The sequence below is a fragment of the Podarcis raffonei genome, chromosome 16 (genome assembly GCF_027172205.1).
Source record: "Podarcis raffonei isolate rPodRaf1 chromosome 16, rPodRaf1.pri, whole genome shotgun sequence".
Classification (NCBI taxonomy): Eukaryota; Metazoa; Chordata; class Lepidosauria; order Squamata; family Lacertidae; genus Podarcis; species Podarcis raffonei.
In genome coordinates, this window is record NC_070617.1 from 11,048,346 (window position 1) to 11,069,849 (window position 21,504).

General features: G+C 46.7%; 2 protein-coding genes across 2 annotated transcripts in view; both read left to right on the top strand.

The window, feature by feature from the left end:
• Positions 1–21,504, top strand: part of ZBTB3 (zinc finger and BTB domain containing 3) — a 223,094-nt gene that overhangs the window by 89,095 nt on the left and 112,495 nt on the right. The gene's annotated exons all lie outside the window — the stretch shown is intronic.
• SDHC (succinate dehydrogenase complex subunit C) lies at positions 2,112–18,881 on the top strand. Its single transcript, XM_053369956.1, has 6 exons — positions 2,112–2,197; positions 7,198–7,254; positions 8,086–8,187; positions 11,473–11,534; positions 13,603–13,766; positions 17,297–18,881. The coding sequence occupies exons 1-6, from the start codon at positions 2,178–2,180 to the stop codon at positions 17,399–17,401; spliced, it is 510 nt and encodes a 169-aa protein (XP_053225931.1). The 5' UTR covers positions 2,112–2,177; the 3' UTR covers positions 17,402–18,881.

Here is a 21,504-nt window from a genome sequence, read left to right on the forward strand (position 1 = left end):
CTCCCTTCTCCCCCCTGATGGAGAAAACTGGGATGAAAGTTGTAAAAATTGGCTAAAGATGCAGCACTCCCTATCTGGTGAAACAGTGTAATTATTCAACCTGGGGTGCCAGGATAGCAATACAGTGGTACCTCGGGTTACAGACGCTTCAGGTTACAGACGCTTCAGGTTACAGACTCCGCTAACCCAGAAATAGTACCTTGGGTTAAGAACTTTGCTTCAGGATGAGAACAGAAATCGCACGATGGCGGCGTAGCGGCAGGAGGCCCCATTAGATAAAGTGGTGCTTCAGGTTAAGAACAGATTCAGGTTAAGAACGGACCTACAGAACGAATTAAGTTCTTAACTTGAGGTACCACTGTAGTGGTGAAAGTGTTGGATTGGGATCTGGGAGACCAGGGTTCAAATCCCACTCGGCCATGAAGCTCACTGGGTGACCTTGGGCCAGTCTTTATCTTTCAACCTAACCTACCTCACAGGGTTGTTGTGTGAATAGATAAAACAGGAGGACCATGTACTCCGCCCTGGCCTCCTTGGAAAAAAGGTGGGATATAAATGTAATACATAATACGTGAACTGAAGCTTCTCACGTCATAATTTGAGGCGCACAGTAAGAGATGCCAGAACAGAACACACTCTGCACTTTCTCAGAGGCACTCAGAGTAGTTAGCATAATTCTACTCAACCACAAAGCTCACTTACTGACCTTGACTTGATCACTCGCTTCTCTCATTCTCAGTCTAACTTACCTCACAGGGTTGTTGTGAAGATCTAGTGGCAGGCCCCTTGAGGAAGAAGCAAGGATATATCATTTCATCATTTTACTTCGACAACCTGCCTTTCAGCATTTGGATCCCTGTTGCCCTTGTATTTTGGAAGTTGCTTTGAGGAACTCCTTCATAGATGTTGAAAAACAGCGCAATAAATGTTTGAAATAATAAAATAAAATACTGTAAAATAAATGGAAATAACCCAGCAGACGTTGAATGCCAGCAGGGCAGCAGTATGAGGTGCCTGAATTTGAAAGAGCTCAACAGATGTTCAGAAAAACAAAGTGTGCAATCTCTAAACTTGTAGGTGCCAACCCTTGAACATTTGGCTTAAATTTCCAGTGTTGTCGACCTACTCACTCACAAACGGCTGCTTAGGATGTGATTTTTCTCTCTGGGCTACTACAGTGGAAGATCAGCTGTACCTAACTAAATTCTACTTGAAATGAGAACCGGTGTGTTGTAGTGGTCAGAGTGTTGGACTAGGATATAGTGGGGGGACGGATGGGCCAGGGCTCTAATCCTCACTTGGCCATGAAGCTCATTAGGGTTAAGAGAACCATGAACAGCACTTTCGAGCTCCTTGGAGGAAATATGGAATAGAAATCTAATAAATATCCAGAGACCCGTTGAAATGAATGAACCTGAGTTAAGCCATGCCCATTCATTTCAATGGGTCTACCCTGAACAACTCTAATTTACTGGTGTGGATCTGATAAATTGTATACAGTGGTACTTCAGGTTACATACGCTTCAGTTTACATACACTTCAGGTTACAGACTCCACTAACCCAGAAATAGTGCTTCAGGTTAAGAACTTTGCTTCAGGATGAGAACAGAAATTGGGCTCTGGCGGCGCAGCGGCAGCAGGAGGCCCCATTAGCTAAAGTGGTGCTTCAGGTTAAGAACAGTTTCAGGTTAAGAACGGACCTCCGGAACGAATTAAGTACTTAACCCGAGGTACCACTGTATATGTACATAGTTTTAATTCTATCAATGTTTAATTTTTTTTTAAACGATTGTCTTTTTCTAGCTGTTCTTATTTTTATCTGTAAGCCGCCTTGAGAAAAAAGGCGGGGTGCAATATAAATGTGCACATATTATAAATATATAAAATTCCCAGTCCTCATTTGAAGTAAGGAGCCCCATGCAAATCAATAGTCCTTGCTCCCGAATAAATAAACAAAAAGAGCACAGGCTCTCAGCCTGCCGGAACCGGGAGGGGACGGGAAACCCTTAAGGTCTTAAGCAGACGCACCTTGCCCCCCTCCTCCACCGCCTGCTGAAAAGCGCCCTTCCGCCCTTGCTTGCCTTTGACGACGGAAGTAGGGCAGTGACGTCACCCTGAGCCCACTTCCTGCTTGTAGTTGGGCGGGGGGACATTGGAAAGAGTGGCGCCTCGGCAAGATGGCGGTGTCTCTATTAAGGTGACTGCGGGGAGGAGAAGACGGGAGCGAAGCGCTGGGAGGGAAGAGAAGGAGTGGGAGGTGGGGTGGGGGTCATTCCTGGCTGTCTGGGAAATGGGGTGTGTTCTGTGAGTGGGCCCTTTGTGGGGGCGGACCTGTGCCCTTGGGTGAGACTGGGTGACATTGGTTTTTACCCTAAAGGTGTGGGGGTTTTTTTAGCGCCGTTCCGTTATCCTCTTGCAGAAGCTGAAATGCAAACCTAAAGAGTTCTGTTATCCTGCTGCATGTACAGAGTGCGTTTTCACGTGCAGCAGCAGGCTGTGCCTGCCTTTCTGCTTGCATGCACACGCCCCACACCTGTCAGCACATGGGTACATAATGTTTTTGCGGTGCCACATATCTCTGCGCGCATTTAAACTTCTGTGTGCAGAGAGATGTAATCTGTGTCTGTATGCACTCACTCACAAGCCCGCAGATGTAAGATGCACGCATTTCAGCATTATGCGCATAGCTAAGTATATAAGTACGGTAAGTATATAAGCTAAGTATATAAGTAGGGGGACACGGGTGGCGCTGTGGGTAAAACATCAGTGCCTAGGACTTGCCGATCGTATGGTCGGCGGTTCGAATCCCCGCGGCGGGGTGAGCTCCTGTCTTTCGGTCCCAGCTCCTGCCCACCTAGCTGTTCGAAAGCACCCTTAAGTGCAAGTAGATAAATAGGTACTACTTTATAGCGGGAAGGTAAACGGCGTTTCTGTGTGCTGCGCTGGCTCGCCAGATGCAGCTTGTCACGCTGGCCACGTGACCCGGAAGTGTCTTCGGACGGCGCCGGCTGACAGCCTCTAGAGCAAGATGAGCACGCAACCCTAGAGTCGGACACGACTGGCCCGTACGGGCAGGGGTACCTTTACCTACGTATATAAGTATATGCATATAAGTATATAAGTATATGCTGTTTCTCATATTATTATTTAATTTATTACCCACCCTTCACCTTAAGGTCCAAGGGTGTATTACAGCATTAGAACACAAAATTGCAACACTGTGTTAAAACAGTTTGATACTACTGTACTTACGTAGTTTCAAACATAGTTAACGACAAAATTCATTTGGTGTAGCATGAGGCTCTTAATCTGAGGGTCGTGGGTTCGAGCCCCACATGAGGTGAAAGATTCCTGCATTGCAGGGGGTTGAACTAGATGACCCTCAGGGTCCCTTCCATCTCCACAATTCTATGATTGCATGTCAGTGTTATGTTCCTATGCACGTTTCTGCAAATGCATTTATTTGTGACACACCCACCCATAAATCCCTACAGCTGTGTTACGCTTATGCATTCATTACATGTCCACAGGCATTTCCACAAACTGAGACACATGTGTTTGCACACAAGCAGACATGCAGGTGGGCCTTCTCCACACACAGAAGCCATGCACACAGAAGGAGGCAATGAGACTGCACCCCTGACCCTGCCTCTAATGTCCTATTCTGTGTCAGCCCTGCTATGTGTGAACAACCCCTGATCATGCTTGGGTCCAGATCACATGCAAGCCTGTCATTTGCCTGTTGATTTCCCCAGTATAGACATCAGTGTCAGTGTGCCAGTGATCAAGGCATAGGGCTGGTGCCATGCATGATGTCAGCAATGCAGTCCCACCAGCCTCTTCTCCATGTGGGCAAAGCTTCTATATGTAAAGTACATGTGACACCTTTAAGTCAACCAGCAAACTATTAGGGAGCACACTTTGGTTGTCTATTTTTTCCGATGCGTGAAACATAATCTTAAATTATGGCAGCTGTGTGTATGTGCTTTGATGGGCAGGGATGAAGGGGAGTGAGGCCAAATGGAAAGGAAATCCGCGAAAAACAGAATAGTTACTATTACTGTCACCAAGGCAATGTTGGTGCAAACACAAATATCCTGGCACTGGTAACCTAATTAATACCATGTAGTGCGATTAAAACCCCATTATCTTGATTCAGTCACAGGTTTTCGTTTGATTGAATTTCTTCATCAGTTGTGATTTAATTTCACACTCGAGTTTTCCCTGAAAGCTCTTTGTTTCAGAATGGCTACTTGTAAGTTCAGTAGGCAAGTGTCCAGTGAGGCTGAAATATTCTCCAAATAGTTTCTAAATGCTGCCCTTTCTGAAACCTGGTGTTTGTTTATCTATTCTTTTGTGTACATGTGCTTGTTGCACTGCAAACATGGGTCTCTGTTTGTCCATAAGCCGAAATGCATGCATGAGTTTGTGAGAGTGTTTGCCTTGCATGCGTACGCTTACGTGTGTGCTTCATTGCAGTCAGATGTGCATAAACTGAAGTGCACGAATAATATATTTGTGGCACTTGTGAGCATGTGTGCAGTTGTACATCTCTGTGTGTCCATAAGTTTAAATACATATGCTGGCTTGTGGCATTGTGAATATGTCTTAGTGTATGCATGCTTTATTGTATGGAAGTGTAGCCGTAAAGCATATGTAACAATTTTGTGGAACTATGCACAGGCTGTGTATATGCATCTCTGAACACCTGAGCTTAAATGCATGTGCAGGTTTATGGTATTGTAGTCATATATGCCCATGCTTTATCGAGGTGGGTTTAGACGTGCACATCTAAATTTAACATTTGTAGGTTTGTGAAATTGCAAATATCTGTAAGAGCACCTGTCTGTGTGCATATGTGCATACAATATGAAAGGTGTGCATACATGTGCAACATTGAACACATGTGCCTGTATGTGTGAGTTGGTTCCCACATGTATGTGCATCACTTATCAAGTGGCAACTTATGTGTGAATGAGCTGTCACGGTTCTGCCACCATGCTCAAGAGTTTTCTTTTCACCCAGTGCCAGTTCAGAAGCAATGCTTTCCCATGGAACCACTTCACATTCTCAACTGCCCTGCAGAAAATAATAATGGAAAATGTCCTAGTTTCAGAAAAATAACCATCACACTTCGCAACTCGCTTCCTACGAAATGTGTTCATCACCAGGCTTTCAGCTGGTCTCAATTCTTATTTCTTTGCCCCTCTTTCCTGCCTCATTTTGACATGCCTGTGTCTCATTTCTAGGGGAAATCAGCAAAATTGGCACTGTCAACACAGGCTGCCATATGTCTGGATTTCCGCCCAGACGCTGCTGACAAATGCAGGATTCTGGATATGTCTGGGAAATTCCGGACATATGGCAACCCTAATTTTACCCAAACTTCCCAGAATTCTTGGAAGGGACCTGATCCGGCAAAGTGGGGTAGCTGGAAACCGGAGAGAAAGTCCTTCACACAGTGCATTGTTAAATTATAGAGTGTGGTCCCACGGGAGGTCAGAATGGCCACCAACTTGGATGGCTTTAGAAGAGGAATAGACAAATTCATGGAGGAGAGAAGGCTACCAGCTGCAGTGACTATATTCTGTCTCCACTGACAGAGGCAGCCATGTGCCTCCAAATATCAGTTGCAGGGAATCTCAAGAGAAGAGAGTAATATTGCACCCAGGTCCTGCCTGTGGGCTTCCCACAATAATCCGGAAGACCACTGTAAGAACAGGATTCTAGGCTAGGTGGGCCTTATAAGCAAGTTTCCTTTTTTATGTGTCAATTATCTCCAACACTAGTGTGTCCTTTAGACAAAGTCCACTCCAGTCCCCATCTCTATAAACTCCTTGAGCTATGACCGGCTGCCTTGTGAATCGCTGGTTTTTTGCCGGTGTGTCACCTTTGAATGTCAGCCTGACAGCATCTTGACGGGATCTGTCTAGAATAGCTCCTGTAGCTTGCAGGGGTGTGTGTGTGTGCCTGTAATAATAAAAAAAGAAATTGAAACCCTTAATTTACCTCTTGCTCATGGTGTCAGTTTGCGACTGAAATGTGATGCTCACTGCACTGAAACAATGACCTGCTATTTTGCTAGCGCTTCAGGTGTGACAAATGGCATCTGCAGAATGAAATGAAAGTTTGTTTTCCTTCTTGCTTTCGCCCCACCAGAAGCCTGCAAACCTTTACCCTTTAGGGGTCCAGGCATGAAATAACTGCTTTTTGTTATTGGCAGGGCTGGTTTTTCTCGCCCGTCTTGGATATTTTGTGTTTAGTGAGCAAATTAAAATGAGCTGCATTTCAAGGATGGAGATGTGAAGGACTGTATGTTTGATTTTGTGTGTGTGGTGCACAGATGCACACGAATATATTCCCCCTTTCATTAATTGTTAAAAGAAGATTTAATGTACTGATGGACAAATACATAGCAAGCATTCATCTTTTAAAATTATGTACATATATTCCTTCAGCTCGATATATATAGATTTATATTAAATCTGTAATAAGTCACTGTTAGATCAATAAATATTTAAAACCTTTTATGAAATCCATATATAGCGTCTCTTCGCATGGATCTGTGAGAGTTTTGCAGCGGAAGTTGGGGAATTGCAACCAACTGCATTTCTGTCCCTTAATGGTTTGAATGGGTGGTTTCACATTTTATTTAAAAGCCTGGGCAGCCTGAACCTAGATGTAAGCAGACCTGAAATATAATCCATTTCAGACTCATCCATCTAATAGCTGTTATTGTTTGCCGCTGAAGAAGACTGCCTGGTCAAAATGCTTTTGGCAGTATTGGATTGTGATTTACTTAAACCAATGGGAAGCTGGCAATATATTTCTCTGGCTGTGTAAGTACACACCATATATTTAAAGTGCATTCTTCCCCTCCCAATTTTTTTACCCCTTAAAGAACTATAGTTCCCAGCACCCTTGGGAAACTACAGTTCACAGAACTCAGGGGGGCAGGAGGGCCTGTGCTTTAAATGTATGCTGTGTACACAACCTTAGTTGCAGTGCCAACATTTTATTTCGTTATTGTGTTGGAAGGTTTTAGATGCATACACACCCCAGTATAATAACAATAATGGTTTCTGTGTGATTATCGAGCAAAACGCGTTGTGTTTTCATGTTTCCTGCCTTGCACTGTGTCTTGGTGGGAAGAATAAGGCTTCAGTTGTAAATTCAAAAAGCACTTTTGTCTTTCAGATTAGCCAGCCGGCGATGCCTCTGTGTTCGTCTCAGACCGGGACTCTCCATGCGGCAGTGAGTTTATGACAGTAAAAAAAATGGGCTTTTGTTAATTCTCCTCCTGCTGTTTGGATCCTTGCAAGATTCACTCCTCTGCCAGTTTGTTCTCCCATAATTCATGGGCCATTAAAACGGCTGGCTAGCTGTTAATGCTGTGATTGGCACTTTATAGAATCTGCAGGTGCTGCTCTCAGGTAATATAAATCAAAGGGCGTTCGCTGGTTTACTTGCCAACGACTTGGCTTCAGATGGTCCTTTCCATTCACCCTCTGTCTCTGTGCCCCTCCACCACACCCTTATTTATTGCAAACAAAAGTTTTCCCTAAACAAACTTCCAATCAGAGCCCTACAGGAGAGGAAGTTGGTGCATCAATTTTATTTTATTATTTAAACAATTTCCCTCTTTTTAAAAAAATAACTCTGCTCTTCACCTCCACAAAACTCCTTGCAGAAAACAAATGAGGTTGATCCCATCCTCAGACTTACAGTGTCCTATTTTAGATGACAAAAAAAGGGAAAGTGTTTTAAATTTGTTGTTAGCTGCTCTGAGCCCGGTTTTTGAACCAGGAAGGGTGGGGTATAAATAAAAATGTGTTGTTGTTGTTGTTGTTTAAAAGGGGTGGGGAGGAAAGAGGAATAACAACAACAGCAAAAGTTCTGCACCTCGGGTTTGAGGCATTGTTCGTTTAACAAACCATGAGCCACCCATGAGATGATCGAACCATGGCTTTTCCTCCCATTTTAGGACCTGCCCTGTTCTCTTGATTGCAATGCAGTATCTTCCCATGTTCCTAAGCACAGCACAGGCCCCAGCGCCATTCTCCTCTCCTGTGTTTTCTTTTCCAGCGTGGTCCCCATGGCAACAACGGCAAAGGAGGAAATGGCCCAGTTTTGGGAGAAGAACACCCGGTCCAACCGTCCTCTGTCCCCTCATGTCACCATCTACCAGTAAGAGCTGGCTTTGTTTAAGAAGGGAGGCGCTTGCATTTCCAATTAATTGAGATAAAGAGCAAGATTTAGGACTGGCACCGGGATGGGGTTGGTGGGTGGTTTTTTTGCAGCACATTGTCAACACAATTTATACTGGGCCGACCAGACATCGTTCCACTTTATTAGATGTTCTGCAAGGCTCCCCCAAGGCGTACCGCATTATTGCCATCTTCTGCTACAGGTTCACAGTTCCTGTGTTATATATACAAAGCCCCAGGCAGCTTTGGCTCAGGATACCTTAAGGACCACCTGAGCCTTCATATCCCAGCTGGATCACTGAGATAACCCAGAGGAACCCTTTGCCTCGTTGGCAGGAATCCTGAAAGGGCAGTCGACGAAAGAGCGGCTTTGTAGTAATGTTTGCTCCACAATCCCACCCGCTGCCACCGTGTGGTAAACCTTCGCCCCCAGCCACCTGCCCCTCCCTCACCTGTCTTTGCTCTCCGGCCAGTCCAGGCTTCTTGAGCAGGGCTGGAGGACGGGTTTACACTTTTTTCAGAACCAAAACCCAACTAAACCCGGTAGGGCTGCCACCACTCCCTCTGTTCCCGGGGACCCAGAACCACAACCCAGGGAGTAGGCTGTGACCCGTTACTACTGGCTATCCCCACTCTACAAGTTGCATCCACAGACTTGCAGACAGAAATTCTACGGTAGAGCGCAACCAAGCGTAAGGCTAGGATTTAGCTATTCCCCCGGGAAGGCACAAGAACCAAACAGTTTCTTCTTTAAAAATTTATTTTAAAAGAACAACAGAAAACATGCTAAAATAGCAGGCACTTCTTTGGCAAGTTACAAGCAAAGAAAATAAGAACATTGTAGAGTCTAACTGACTTACATACTCACAACTAAAAGGTAGAGAGAATAGTTAGAGTCCTTCCAGTGTCCGCATTCAAAGTCTTTTCCGATTCTCCATTTCAAAGGATGAAAGGACGGCTACTAGGTGGAACATTAGCAGCCGGGCGGTTTGCGGATTGCAGAGCGCGCTTTCTCAGCCATTTCCCAGATCTTTTATTCCCAATTTCCAAGTTGCGTCGGAACCCCAAAACCAATCATAACTCCTGATTATTTTTTGAATTCGCCAATGACGAGCTGGTGGACTAATCAATCTAACTCCTGGCAGCTGGACTCATTAAGAACCCAGAGCCTAAATCAAAGGGGTTCCTCCCTTCCCGTGAAACTTATGTAGATTCACATTCTCAGGCAATCAAGGCCAGATAACATCACTGAGGGAATGCACTTAACTTCGGACCCAGGTGTCAAAGCTTTCATTAAATCAAGGGGGTTTCCTTTCCCATAGTAAATCTCTCACACTCTGGGAGCCTGCTAGTCTGAGGTTAAAGGGACAGAACTTATATCCCATGATCCTTGTGGCTAGCTGGTTACCCACAAGGCCTCACTCTTGTTGCTTGACCAAGGAATAACTCCTAACTGAACACTAACTTTACTACAGGCTTACTTAAAGGGAAAGGGGTGGACATTTGGATTTGACACTGCTGCACACTACAGGGGAAGGGTTGCCCCTCGGTGGGTAGAGCATCAGTTTTGCATGCAAGTTCAATCCCCGGCTTCTCCAGGTAGGGCTGAGACTCCCTGCCTGAAACCTTGGCTCACTATAAAGCAGCTTCCTATATTCCATTGGCTCCCCGGATGCGGAATTCGCACCCTGTTCCCCTTGCAGCATCCTATTCCTTCTTTCTTCACGGTGGCGCTCAGAAGGTCCGCTGCTTTCCCTTTAAGCCCGTCTCTCTTTCCTCCACCGCCCCTCCAGGATTCCTGCCATTGTGGCAAAGTCATTCCTCAGCCACCTCCGTAGATTCCTCCATCCCTTCTCCTCATCTGGCTGGATTCCTGGCATAATTCTGGGTACAGGCACAGAATGAGCTGGAACAGTTTCTCCATCCTGGGTGATTTACACTTGGAGAGTCACCGATTCTCCCCCTCCTTCCCCAAATCAGTTCTGTTTTGAGTTTATTAATAGTCCACATACACAAACAAGATCCCAAACTCAATATTTGACTCCATATAGTGAGGGGGAAATAAAATAAAAAGTAGAAGCAATTCCACTAACTGCAACTGTACATTGCAGCTGAGGAGAGGGCCTTCTCTGTGGTGGCCCCTAAACAGAGGAATTCTGTCCCCACCACACACCTTCATTCTGCAGTTTCTGTCATATGCTGAAGACTTACCTCTTTAGCCTGATCTTTGACACCCGAGAGATGTACATATATGCTTTAGGACCTGCTACCAGCTGTTGTGGCCTCCTCGTCCATGGATTTGTCTAGCCCTCATTTAAAGCCACCCTAGTTGGTGGCCATCGCTGCTTCTTATGGGAACAAACTGCATCGTTTTTTTGCACATTGTCAGCTGAAGACCTCTTCCTTCTCTCAGCCTCTTTTATTTTTTTCTTCCAGTGCAGTTAGATCTGTGCAAAATGTTATTTTTTGGGGTTTTACTTTATGCTGATCTGTGTTTTTAGTGCTGTCTGAATGCTGGGTTGTGAAGGTTTTATGTCGTTTACATAGGGATATATTTATTTTTGGTGTGTCTTACTGGTTTCTGAAAACAGCCCAGGGACTTCGGTTGATAGGCGATCTAGAAACGAAGTAGCTGAATAATCAATTGAACAAAGGCTTTAAGACCAGAGTGGGGAGCCATTTTGGCCCCGGTTATCTCCTTCCACCCTGTGGACCAACTTTGACAAGTGGGTGTGGTCACCCACCGGTCAATCACCTGATGCTGTGATGATGTCAGGTGACCAAAGGGTGGCTTCTCCCGCTTCCATCTGCCAAAGTTCTAGGGCAGAGAGAGGGGTTCCCTGCGAGGGAACATGCTAGCGAAGCAGCACCCAGTAGAATTTAACTCTCTGTTCATCAGCTGATGAGCGGAGGGCTCAATCCTGCTCTCTGCCGGGGTCTGCTTCGCCAGTGTGTTCCTCATGGTGAATATGCTGGTGAATCTGCAGCCAGCAGGACTTAACCCACCGATCAGTTTACATCAGCCAGCGGCACCAGCTGATTAGCCAGGTGGGTGTGGTTTGGAGGAAAGGGACTGGTGGGCCAAATAAGAACCCGCTGGCAGGCCAGAATTGGCTGCAGGTTCCTCACCCCTTTTTTAAGAGAGTTTGGTGGGATGGGCTGGGGGAAGAAAGAGCTGTTGTGAACTGAATGTTGGTGGCAGTCTGGCTAGACTCTGGTGCCTTGCTTTGTGCCCAATCTCACTGGCCTCTGTTTCTTCTTTCAGCTGGTCCCTGCCCATGATGATGTCCATTTCTCACCGTGGCACAGGAGCTGCAATGAGCCTAGGTACTTAGGGGGTCTGTCCTTTGTCACCTTCCTCTGGACCCCACTCAGTGCCCTCCTTACAGCTGCAGCTCCCTCTGTGCAGAACGGCCTGTAGCCTTTCTGCTGTGCTTGGGCTTCCCAGAGGCGCCTGGAGCAATGGGAGAATGCTGCTGAATTTCAGGAAATGTGTTTTTTGCCTTAACATGGGGGCATGCATATGTGTCATGCATTTAAAAAGTGCTACCCCCCGCCCTTTGCAGTCTCAAGTGGTACAGTCCGCTCTCATGCCTGTCAACCAAGAGGCGCCTCGCCAGATTCATCTCAAGCAGCCAGGGGAGATTGGGGAGCAGAAGAAGATTTTATTTTTTTTAATGCCCGGGGCAAGCAGCAAAATGAGAAGCATGGCCACTGGGAAACAGCAGGACAGCTTGGGCCATGTTGGTCCTGCGCTTTGCAGCATGCTACTCTGGCCGGGGTGGCGGGTGAAGTGTCCTGGGAGGGTTTTGCTGACCAGTGACGGGCAGGTGGGCAGGAAGGGAGCAGATCTAAGAGCAGCTTGGCGGTCTTCGCTCTTGCTAGCTCCGCCTGCCCTTCCCCACTGCCCCTGCCATCCATTCTGGCAGCGCCATCTGGAAACAGCAAGGAGAAGCCTTGAGGCTTAAAAGGAAGGAGCCGCCACCGCCACTCTTCCAGCCAACCCAGGCACTCTCATCAAGCTGTCCTTATTGCGTATCAGCTGTCCCTGCCGCATGTCAATTCGGCTCAGCGTCCCAGCTCTCACCCGTGGGGTTTGCCTCTCTTTGCTCAGCTAGCTGAGGTTGCCTGTGCATTGGTAGCTGATCTGTAATTTGCCTGGAAAGGAAACTTTCCTCCAGAAGCTTTAAGGGGCTTTGTCAAAGCTCAAGCCACTGCTAATCTGGCCTTGCTTGTAGCTGTTCTGTGTCTCGCCCTGATGGATGCTCCTTACTCTAGTTGGTGGCCTTATAAGCTGAGCAGAGCCATGGTATTAAGCCACTTGGATTGAATTCGCCATTTTACTGTATTGTGATGTCTGATGGTTGGCATTGGCAGAGCGCTCTGTCCAGGGCTGATCGGTGCCTGCAAAACGCCCCTTTTGCTCAGCTGCCTCTTTACCTGCTAGATATCATATACTGTATGGCTTGTCTTGGAGGTGTGTCCTGGGTGTAGGTTCTCCTGCAGCATGTAACTTGCATAGCACAGGTAGCAAATGTGAGAGGTTTTTCAGGAGCTTGAGAGTGGTATGTCTGCCTCCCATATCCTTAGCATCCCTGGGTGCCCCCAGACAGCCAGAATTTCACAGGAGGGGCTCAAGCTCAAACTGAAATCGGAGGTTTTTGCAAATAAAGCAGATTAAAATGCTCTGTTGCCATTGCACAACAAATCCACTTTCCCCCCTAAGATAAGGTCTTTTTACATATGAACATAAAAAGAACGTGTTGGTTCATGCCCTTGTCACATCTAGTCCCGCATCCTGTTCTCCCAGGGGCTAAACAGATGCCTCAGTGGCCAGGCCTTGAGCTGGATCCCTTCACAAGAGGACTCTCCCCTCCTGTGGCTTCCAGAAATTGATATTCAGAAGCATTTCTGTCTCCAGCTGTGGAGGCAGAGCATAGCCTATCAATGGCCTTCTCCTACATGAATCAGTCTAATCCTCTTCGTGGGTTGCCGTTACTGCCTCCCGTGAGAGTAGGTTTGCAGTTTGTAAAGCGAAAAGGTGGGGAACACGTTGAAAAGCCGGACAAATTAATGATTTTATGCAGCTGAACACCCTGCAAAAAGTTCACGGTGGCTGTAGGGCGAATGCGCATTGCTGTATAACTACCCTATGAACGGTGCTACTCACCATAAAGTTACAGTAAGTGCCACACTTTTCACATGGGGGGGGTTAAGGTGACAGTACTGCATATCTTTGAGTACCCCCAGAAAAAACACTGCCTATGAACAAATCAGAATGAATGCTCAGACAAAAAACAGTCATAGTCCAGCCTCCACATCAGTTTTGTGCAGAAGATTGCTCGATAAACACGTTGTCCAAAGGAGCCCATTTCTCTTATGTTTTTCTCCCCAGGGGTGTCGCTCTTCGGCTTAAGCGCTCTGATCCTCCCGGGACACTTTGCTGACTACTTGGATCTGATCAGGTCCCTTAGCCTGGGGCCTGCCCTCATCTACTCTGCAAAGTTTGCCCTGGCTTTTCCCTTGACCTTCCACACCTGGAACGGAATCAGGCATCTAGTGAGTAGCCCTTTTGGAATATGGATGCAACTGGGGAGCCTCTCGGCATAAAAGAGGCAGTGGTGGTGTGGCGGTTAGAGCACTAGACTGGGAGCTACAGACCAGGGTTCAGATCCCAACTCAGCCGGTTGACCTTGTCCTAATCTTCCTTGCACCGTTGCTGTTGTCGTTAATATTAATCATTGATTTCATTCATTATTTTATTTATTTAATGTATTTGTTGCTTTTTATTTTTTTTTACCACCGTTACAATATGGAAGCAAACAGACAGATTGAAGCCAGCATAAAATAAAGCAAAAAAATTTCTAAAGGGCAATCCTATTTTTTAAAAGGCAGGAATTGAACATCCCAACAAGTCATGAAGCCCACAGAGAATTATAAGCCAAAGTCGTGGCTAAATGTTTTTGCCTGATGCCTATATATATATATATATATATATATATATATATATATATATATGAATTCTTCCCATGATGCATCCTAGAGCCATTTGCAATATAATGACATAAGTATTCACTGAGGTCTTGGGAGGAGTCACTGTTTATGTGTTCAGGATTGCAGGCCCATTTTTATGGATCTCCCTCCCAGTTGAGGTCAGACAGCCCCCCCCCCCCCGTTGAAATTCTAGCCCTTACCAAAGACTTGGTTTTTTGCTAGCAGGCACTTTAACTAAATTCTGATTTTATAGTTTCTGCTCAGTTTTATTATCACTCTACTGAGTCTGCAGTTCACCGCTTAGAGGCGACTGTGATTTAAGTGGCATACGAGCTGCTGAAATAAACATGAAAATAATTATAACAATAGCACAATATTTTTTAAAAAAATAAATAATAATAAATATTTGTTAAAAAACAGTGGTATTCAGTGAATATTCAGTATTCAGTGGTATACAGTGGTACCCTGGGTTACATACGCTTCAGGTTACAGCCTCCGCTAACCCAGAAATAGTACCTCGGGTTAAGAACTTTGGTTCAGGATGAGAACAGAAATCATGCTCCGGCGGCGTGGCAGCAGCAGGAGGCCCCATTAGCTAAAGTGGTGCTTCAGGTTAAGAACAGTTTCAGGTTAAGTACAGACCTCCGGAACGAATTAAGTACTTAACCCAAGGTACTACTGTACATGGAAGCTTTGCATTGGGGATTCTGCCAGAGGAACATTGCTTGCCCACACATTCAACAGACAAAAGGGGGAGGTTTGGGCTAGTGGCAGGATGTCTCTGTGTGGGTAGCAGCCTGAGCTAGGATTAACTCGTGCAACTCTGACCAACAGCTTAAAAAAACAACAGCCAGGTGCCTAAAAGCAAAGGGATGGAAAGAGTTGACTTCCTTACTTATTTACTTCCTGTATTTATGACCCACCTATCCTTTGAAGAGTTCAAGGTGACACACAAGGTTCTCCCTCCTCATTTTATCCTCACAACAACCTTGTGAGGTAGGTCAGGCTGGGGGCAGTGGGGATTTGAGCTGTGGCCTCCCAGGTCTTTGTCCAGCACTCTAACCACTACACTACACATCCTGCGCCCCCGGAGAAAGGAGCAATCATATTGCATGTTTGCATCCTTCTCTGCCATTTGCAGTGCTGCGAAGTGGCACTTCTTTTCAAAGCAATTAGATCTGTCAGCGTGTTTTCTCTCTGGGAGGGCGGGGGGAGAACAACTGCTCTGATTGCTCACTTCTGGGACTCTGCAACATTCCCTTGAAAGCAACTGACTCTTCAGTACTTACCCGGGGCTGAGATTTGGGACAGACGGTTCTCTCTGGGAGAAGTGTGAGCTCTGTGTGTGTGTGTGCGTGTCTGTTTTTCTCTTTAGAGGAAAAAAAAACCTTATAAAGGCCAACCCACTGACTCCCTTGCCCAGCTCCTGGGCATCTTATGCCTCTCCGAATGAGCATCTTCTCTTCCTCCTGACTCCAGATAGTATGCATGGATTCTTCTGCCTGCCCACGCCTCCCTTTGCTTTTGAAAAATAAGATCTGGAGGGCATTCTGGTTTACTGAGAGTCACAATCAGTGGCTGCCCCTTGGGGCAGGGGATGCCGATTGGTGGGCGCTGGGCTTGACAAATGGATTTTGCTCCCTGCGCATCAAGTGTGCCCTTGTACATTATTAGGGAGGCATAGAAGCTGCTGTCACTCGATCCAAACGGCTGTCATCAGAAGCTGCCACAGCTAGAGAGAAGAATATTGCCAGGAGAAAGAAAAGAGTGATGTCTGCACTTCTCTCTCTCTCTCTCCCTCCCTCTCTCTCTCTCTCTCTCCCTCTCTCTCTACACACACGCACACACACACCAGCATACAGTTGCAGAAAGCAAGAGTGATCTGGGAGAAAACCCCACAAACTTGCAACACTGCACCCCAATACCATACAGCTGTCAATTCTAGTGCAGCAGTTTGGACCTGCTTGCATGCAGAGGAATTAATCTGTGAGCTGGGAAATGACTTGTGGTCTTGAAAGCCGAGTCGTAGGTAACAGCACTTCCCTAGACACCTCTGGGGAGTAGGAACCCTTTCCAGGGGACTAGGCAAGAGAGGTCTACAAACATTACTTGTATTTCTCTTTGAGGCCGCAAATTACTGGAGAAGACAGGCTAGGGATGGCTGCGGACATGGGTGTGCGTATTCATTTATGTATAGATGTATGCTGATTGTATGTCTGGTGTAAATTATGCAAATTACACCACCTACTTTGCGTAACGACTTGCGCATAGCTCTTTCAAGTGTTCACGGAGCTTCAGATGCATTCTTGAGAGGCAATCCTTGCAGTTCCCTCGCTGCGAGAAGCCAAGTTACAGGGAACCAGGCAGAGGGCCTTCTCGGTAGTGGCACCCACCCTGTGGAACACCCTCCCACCAGATGTCAAAGAGAAAAATAACTACCAAACTTTTAGAAGACATCTGAAGGCAGCCCTGTTTAGGGAAGCTCTTAATGTTTAATAGGTTATTGTATTTTAGTGTTTTGTTGGAAGCCGCCCAGAGTGGCTGGGGAAACCCAGCCAGGTGGGCGGGGTATAAATAAATAAATTATTATTATTATTATTATTATTATTATTATTATTATTATTATTACTACTACAATGGAACCTCCGACTCCATCAGCTGTCATCATGGTGGTGAAAGTGGGAGTGCAGCAGTGTCCAGAGGGGTCCAGGTTGAGGAAAGCTAGCGTACATGGTTTCTTACCCACCCACTCCACATTATCCTCCAAAGAACCCTGTGAGGTAGGCTAGTTTGAGATGCAGTGACAAGGCCGAGGTCACCCTGTGAGCTTCATGGCTGAGTGGGGATTAGAAACTGGGTCTCCCTGGTACTAACTCAACACAGGGGTGTCTAGTTTTGGGCTCTCCAGATACTGTTGGGACTACAATTCCCATCATCCCTGACCATTGGCCATGCTGGCTGGGACAGATGGGCGTTTATTATTTATTTCATAAAATGTATATAATGGTTTGCTAAAAGAATAAACCAGTGAAATAATCAGTTAAAAACGGCTATTTAAAACAACACTTTTGCTTCCCTCTCTCTCTCTCTTGTAGGCATGGGACCTGGGCAAAGGATTCAAAATACCCCAGGTCTACCAATCCGGAGTCCTCGTCCTTATCCTGACAGTATTGTCCTCCATTGGGATTGCAGCAATGTGAAGCTGGGCGGAGCAGTCCTTCTCTCGTCCTCTTACCACTCCTGAAATCCTGTTCTCTTCCATCTCTTGAACGGTTTAGTTCGTCAAAATCTCCGGAGCTGTAGAAGTTGAGGCGCAGCTTTTTGGCTAGGGAAACAGTCTGGGGTGGGCGCAAATGGTTCACAAATCAGCACATAGTTTAATAGTAAATCGTAATGAGATGATTCTTTCCTCCCTTCTCAGATCCTCCCAGATTATTGCAGAACCACTCTTTTTCTGTTTTTATTTTAATGTCCCACATTATCACCAGCTGGAGTTCAAGAAATTCCCACCCCAAGGGAAAGCCTAGGGCTGGATGTGCAAGACTCCAAAGATGGCCAACAGCAGCTGAGTCCTGATTGGCTAAGAAGCTAGCATACCCACAATGCACTGCTTGAGCCATTGCTTTCCTCAGCCGCATGCTTCTTTTCGTTTCTCTCTTCCCCACCCCCACCCCCAGTCTTCCCCCCAAAAAGGCTTGAGACAATACCAGCCTTTGTCCCCTGCCTAGGGGCTGAGGGAGCTCCATTAGCACACTGTGTGAGCGAGCGTGTGGGTATATTTTTCACGAGGACAAGGGCGCCCATTGATAAGCGAGGCTCGCAGGCAAGAGCAGCACATTCAGCCGAAGCCACCTCCAGCGGCTGTCCTGTGCCTCACCCCTTTATTCCCAGAATGATGGCAGCGGCCGTGAGGCTTCGGGCCTGTGGCCTGTGGCTGCCTCTGCTGAGGTTGCTATGGCAACGTGCTGAAATGCTGCATTGCTCTCTTTGTAGGTGTGGGCCGCCAACATGGGCCAGGGGAAAAGAAAACAATGTCATCTTGGGCAAGGCCTGGTCTCATTGCTGCAGGTGTGAGGGGAGCCTTTGGCCCTCCAGCCGGACTCTGCCAAACTACAGCTCCCATCAGCCCCAATGAGCATGGCCAGTGGCCAAGGATGATGGGAGTTGTAGTTTGGCAGCGCCTGGAGGGAAAAACCTTCCCCACACTGGCTCTACTTGGGTGGAAGAACTCGGGTGGTGTAATTTCAGACCACTTTATCCTGCTCGCCATCTTTGCAGATGGATCCGTCCTGATAATGGGGAAGCTGCAGCCCTCCAGATGGTGTAGGACTACAACTCCCATCACCCATCACCGTTTGCCATGCTCACTGGGAACGATGGGCATTGTAGGCCTCACATCTACAAAGGCCACATGTTTCTCCAACCCTGTCGCAGACGAATTATCCTCTCGGACTCCGTAAATACAAGCCCATACTGTACTACCACCTCCTGAAATGTTAAAGCCAGACAGCTTTCCCTCCCCATGAATGAAGCTGGGTTGCCTCTCTCCACCCTCTGTTCTCCACAAATGAAGCAACTTACTTCTCTGCGATCAGAACCATTGTTTGGGTTTTGTAAAGTTTCCACCTGTTTCTACTACTAATAAATTGTCCTCAGCCTTTCGTGGGGCACATGAAGTTACTGGTGCTATTTATTTGACACGTTTCTGAATAATCAAGGTATATCACAGTGGGTCTCGTCTCACTCAGCTGTTGTATGTCTTGGGTGCAGAACCTGGCCTGGTTTAAAAATACATAGGCAATTCCAAGGTCCCCTACTGCCCAAGTTTTCAGGAAAACATTGGTAGCTTCCAACCCTTCTTCCTCAGGTGGAATCCGCAAACCCAGATCTTCTGTATGCAAAAAATGTTCTCTGTTGCTGAGCAGAACTGGTGTGGTGGTGTGGTTTGGCTGTTGCACTAGGACCTGGGAGACCAGGGTTCAAATCCTCACTTTGCCATGAAGCTCACTGCGTAACCTTGGGCTAGTCACTGTTTCTCAGCCTAACCTACCTCACAGGCTTGTTGTGAAGACAAAATGGAGCGGAGAACCATGTACATCACCTTGAGCTCCTGGAAGGAAAGCTGGGGTTTAAAAGGTAATATTAATAAATTGTAAGGGTGTGCAGCCCACCTGTCCTGGGTTCTTTGAATTCAACCCCTCCATGACCATCTTTCATAGGTGTGTGGAATTTTTGGCCCTCTGGATGCGCCTGAACTACAATTCCCATCGTCCCTTGCTGCTAGCTCTGCTTGCTGTGGCTGACGAGAGCTGTACTTCAAAAAGACTTGGCCCAAAATTCCCCACTCCTGATCTCCCACAATGATAGGGATTTTTGCCCATATCAGGTGAGGTTGGTTGATCAGGATGCAAAACCAGCTGGCAGCCTGCTCCAAAGCACATCTGGACATGTACCTGGTTAAATTAAAACGGAACGAGTGGGTCTCATAAATGGCTTTCAACTGTGACCCAGCTCTAAAAAAAGGGCTGGTGACAATGAGGACCTGCAAAAAAAAATAATAATAATGTTGAGAAAGTGTTCCAGCTGGCTGTGCCTTCTTCCAGGATACAGTACTATATTCCATTTTACCTCCACCCAGTTCCACATGTTTCTCTCACACAAAGACACACACACTCCTATTTCACCAGGGTCTCCCTTTTTCTGCATTTCATGATTGAACAAAATGGGCCCACACTGATCATTTTTGGGTGTGTTGCCCCCCCCCAAGCCTTAGAAGTTCTTTCCCAAGATGGTTTTGTACTTCTGCAAAACTTGGGATTCCTGCCCCCACAAGCCTGCTGTTCTCTCCCCCTTGCTGGGGACCACACCAATCCGGTTTATGTCCATCTTCCTCAGACGCACACAATATATTCCCGAGTGTTCCCTGCAGCCTTGTATCCTGGTACGCTTCAAAACTAAATCTGCAGTAAAGCATTAATGCTGAGCATAGATGAAGAACCCCCCACCTGCTTGGCAGTGCCTGAATTTCTGATTCTGAAAAAACAGGTTGCTGGTGGGTGGTGGGAAAGAAGATCTAACCTGTCTGTCTCTCTCTCTCTCTCTCCACACTTCACAGTCTATTAAAAAGGGGAGACGAGTCCCAGATCTCCCGTGTGTTTTCTGAAAGCCTTCTCTTAAAAGCCTGGCTGCTTTGATGATCAAAAAAAGATGATCTAAGACTTTCCTAAGGAACAGGAGCTGTGACGGCTTTGCTTCTGTTAAATCAACTGTGCGTATCTATTACTGGGAAGAGTTTTACTGTCTAAATTTGCCCCCCACACAAAAAATACTTTAAAAAAAAAAAAAAAAGAATAATCTTCTGTACGTGCAGGGTGTTAATGAGCCTTTCGAGTCCCAGAACCAGCAGCTTTCAAGTCAACCAATTAGCTTGGTTTCTCTCCCCCCCCCCACATCCCTTTTTAAAATGGGCTTGGCATTAACAGATGAGGTCGTGGGGTTTATCTGTTGCTTTCTGCAGAGGTGGTTTCAGGGTGACACGACTGGCATGACCGCGCTGCAGGGGGTGCCACAACAATGCTGCTGCTTTCAGGATGCTGTGTGTTGGGTGTGGGTCTTCCCCATCCCCTTCCCCAAATGGCAGATCCCTCAAAAGCTCATTGGGGAGTTGCGCAATGGGGAAAGGTTAATGATGGCAGGCATTTCCTGAAGGGACAGCAATCTTCTGTGACTGTGCTTGCCAGGCTGTGACTTGAAGTCTCCAGGTTTGTCTGACCACCCTCAGGTGGCAAAGGTGGGCCTTGAATCTCCAGGTGAGCAAGACCACCATATACAGTGGTACCTCGGGTTACAAACACCCTGGGTTACAAACACTTTGGGTTACAGACTCCGCTAACCCAGAAGTAGTACCTCGGGTTAAGAACTTTACCTCAGGATAGGAACAGAAATCGCGCGCTGGCAGCAGCGGGAGGCCCCATTAGCTAAAGTGGTGCCTCAAGTTAAGAACGGTTTCAGGTTAAGTACGGACCTCCGGAACGAATTAAGTATGTAACCGGAGGTACCACTGCATAGCAAGCTTCAGCTCAACAGAAGTTGACTGTATAGATAGGATATATAGACAGGACACTCGGGAAAGGGGAGCTGTGCTTCTCCCCTCCCTCCTCCCCTCTCCCATTTAATATTCATATCTGAAATTACTGTATAAAGATGTCATAGGTAAAGGGACCCCTGACCATTAGGTCCAGTCATGGCCGACTCTGGGGTTGTGGCGCTCATCTCGCTTTATTGGCCGAGGGAGCCGGCGTAC

Coding starts and splice junctions, on each gene's coding strand:
- SDHC (XM_053369956.1), top strand. CDS start 2,178: ATGGCGGTGTCTCTATTAAG. Junction 2,198..7,197: donor ATGGCGGTGTCTCTATTAAG/GTGACTGCGGGG, acceptor TTTGTCTTTCAG/ATTAGCCAGCCGGCGATGCC. Junction 11,535..13,602: donor AGGAGCTGCAATGAGCCTAG/GTACTTAGGGGG, acceptor TTTTCTCCCCAG/GGGTGTCGCTCTTCGGCTTA.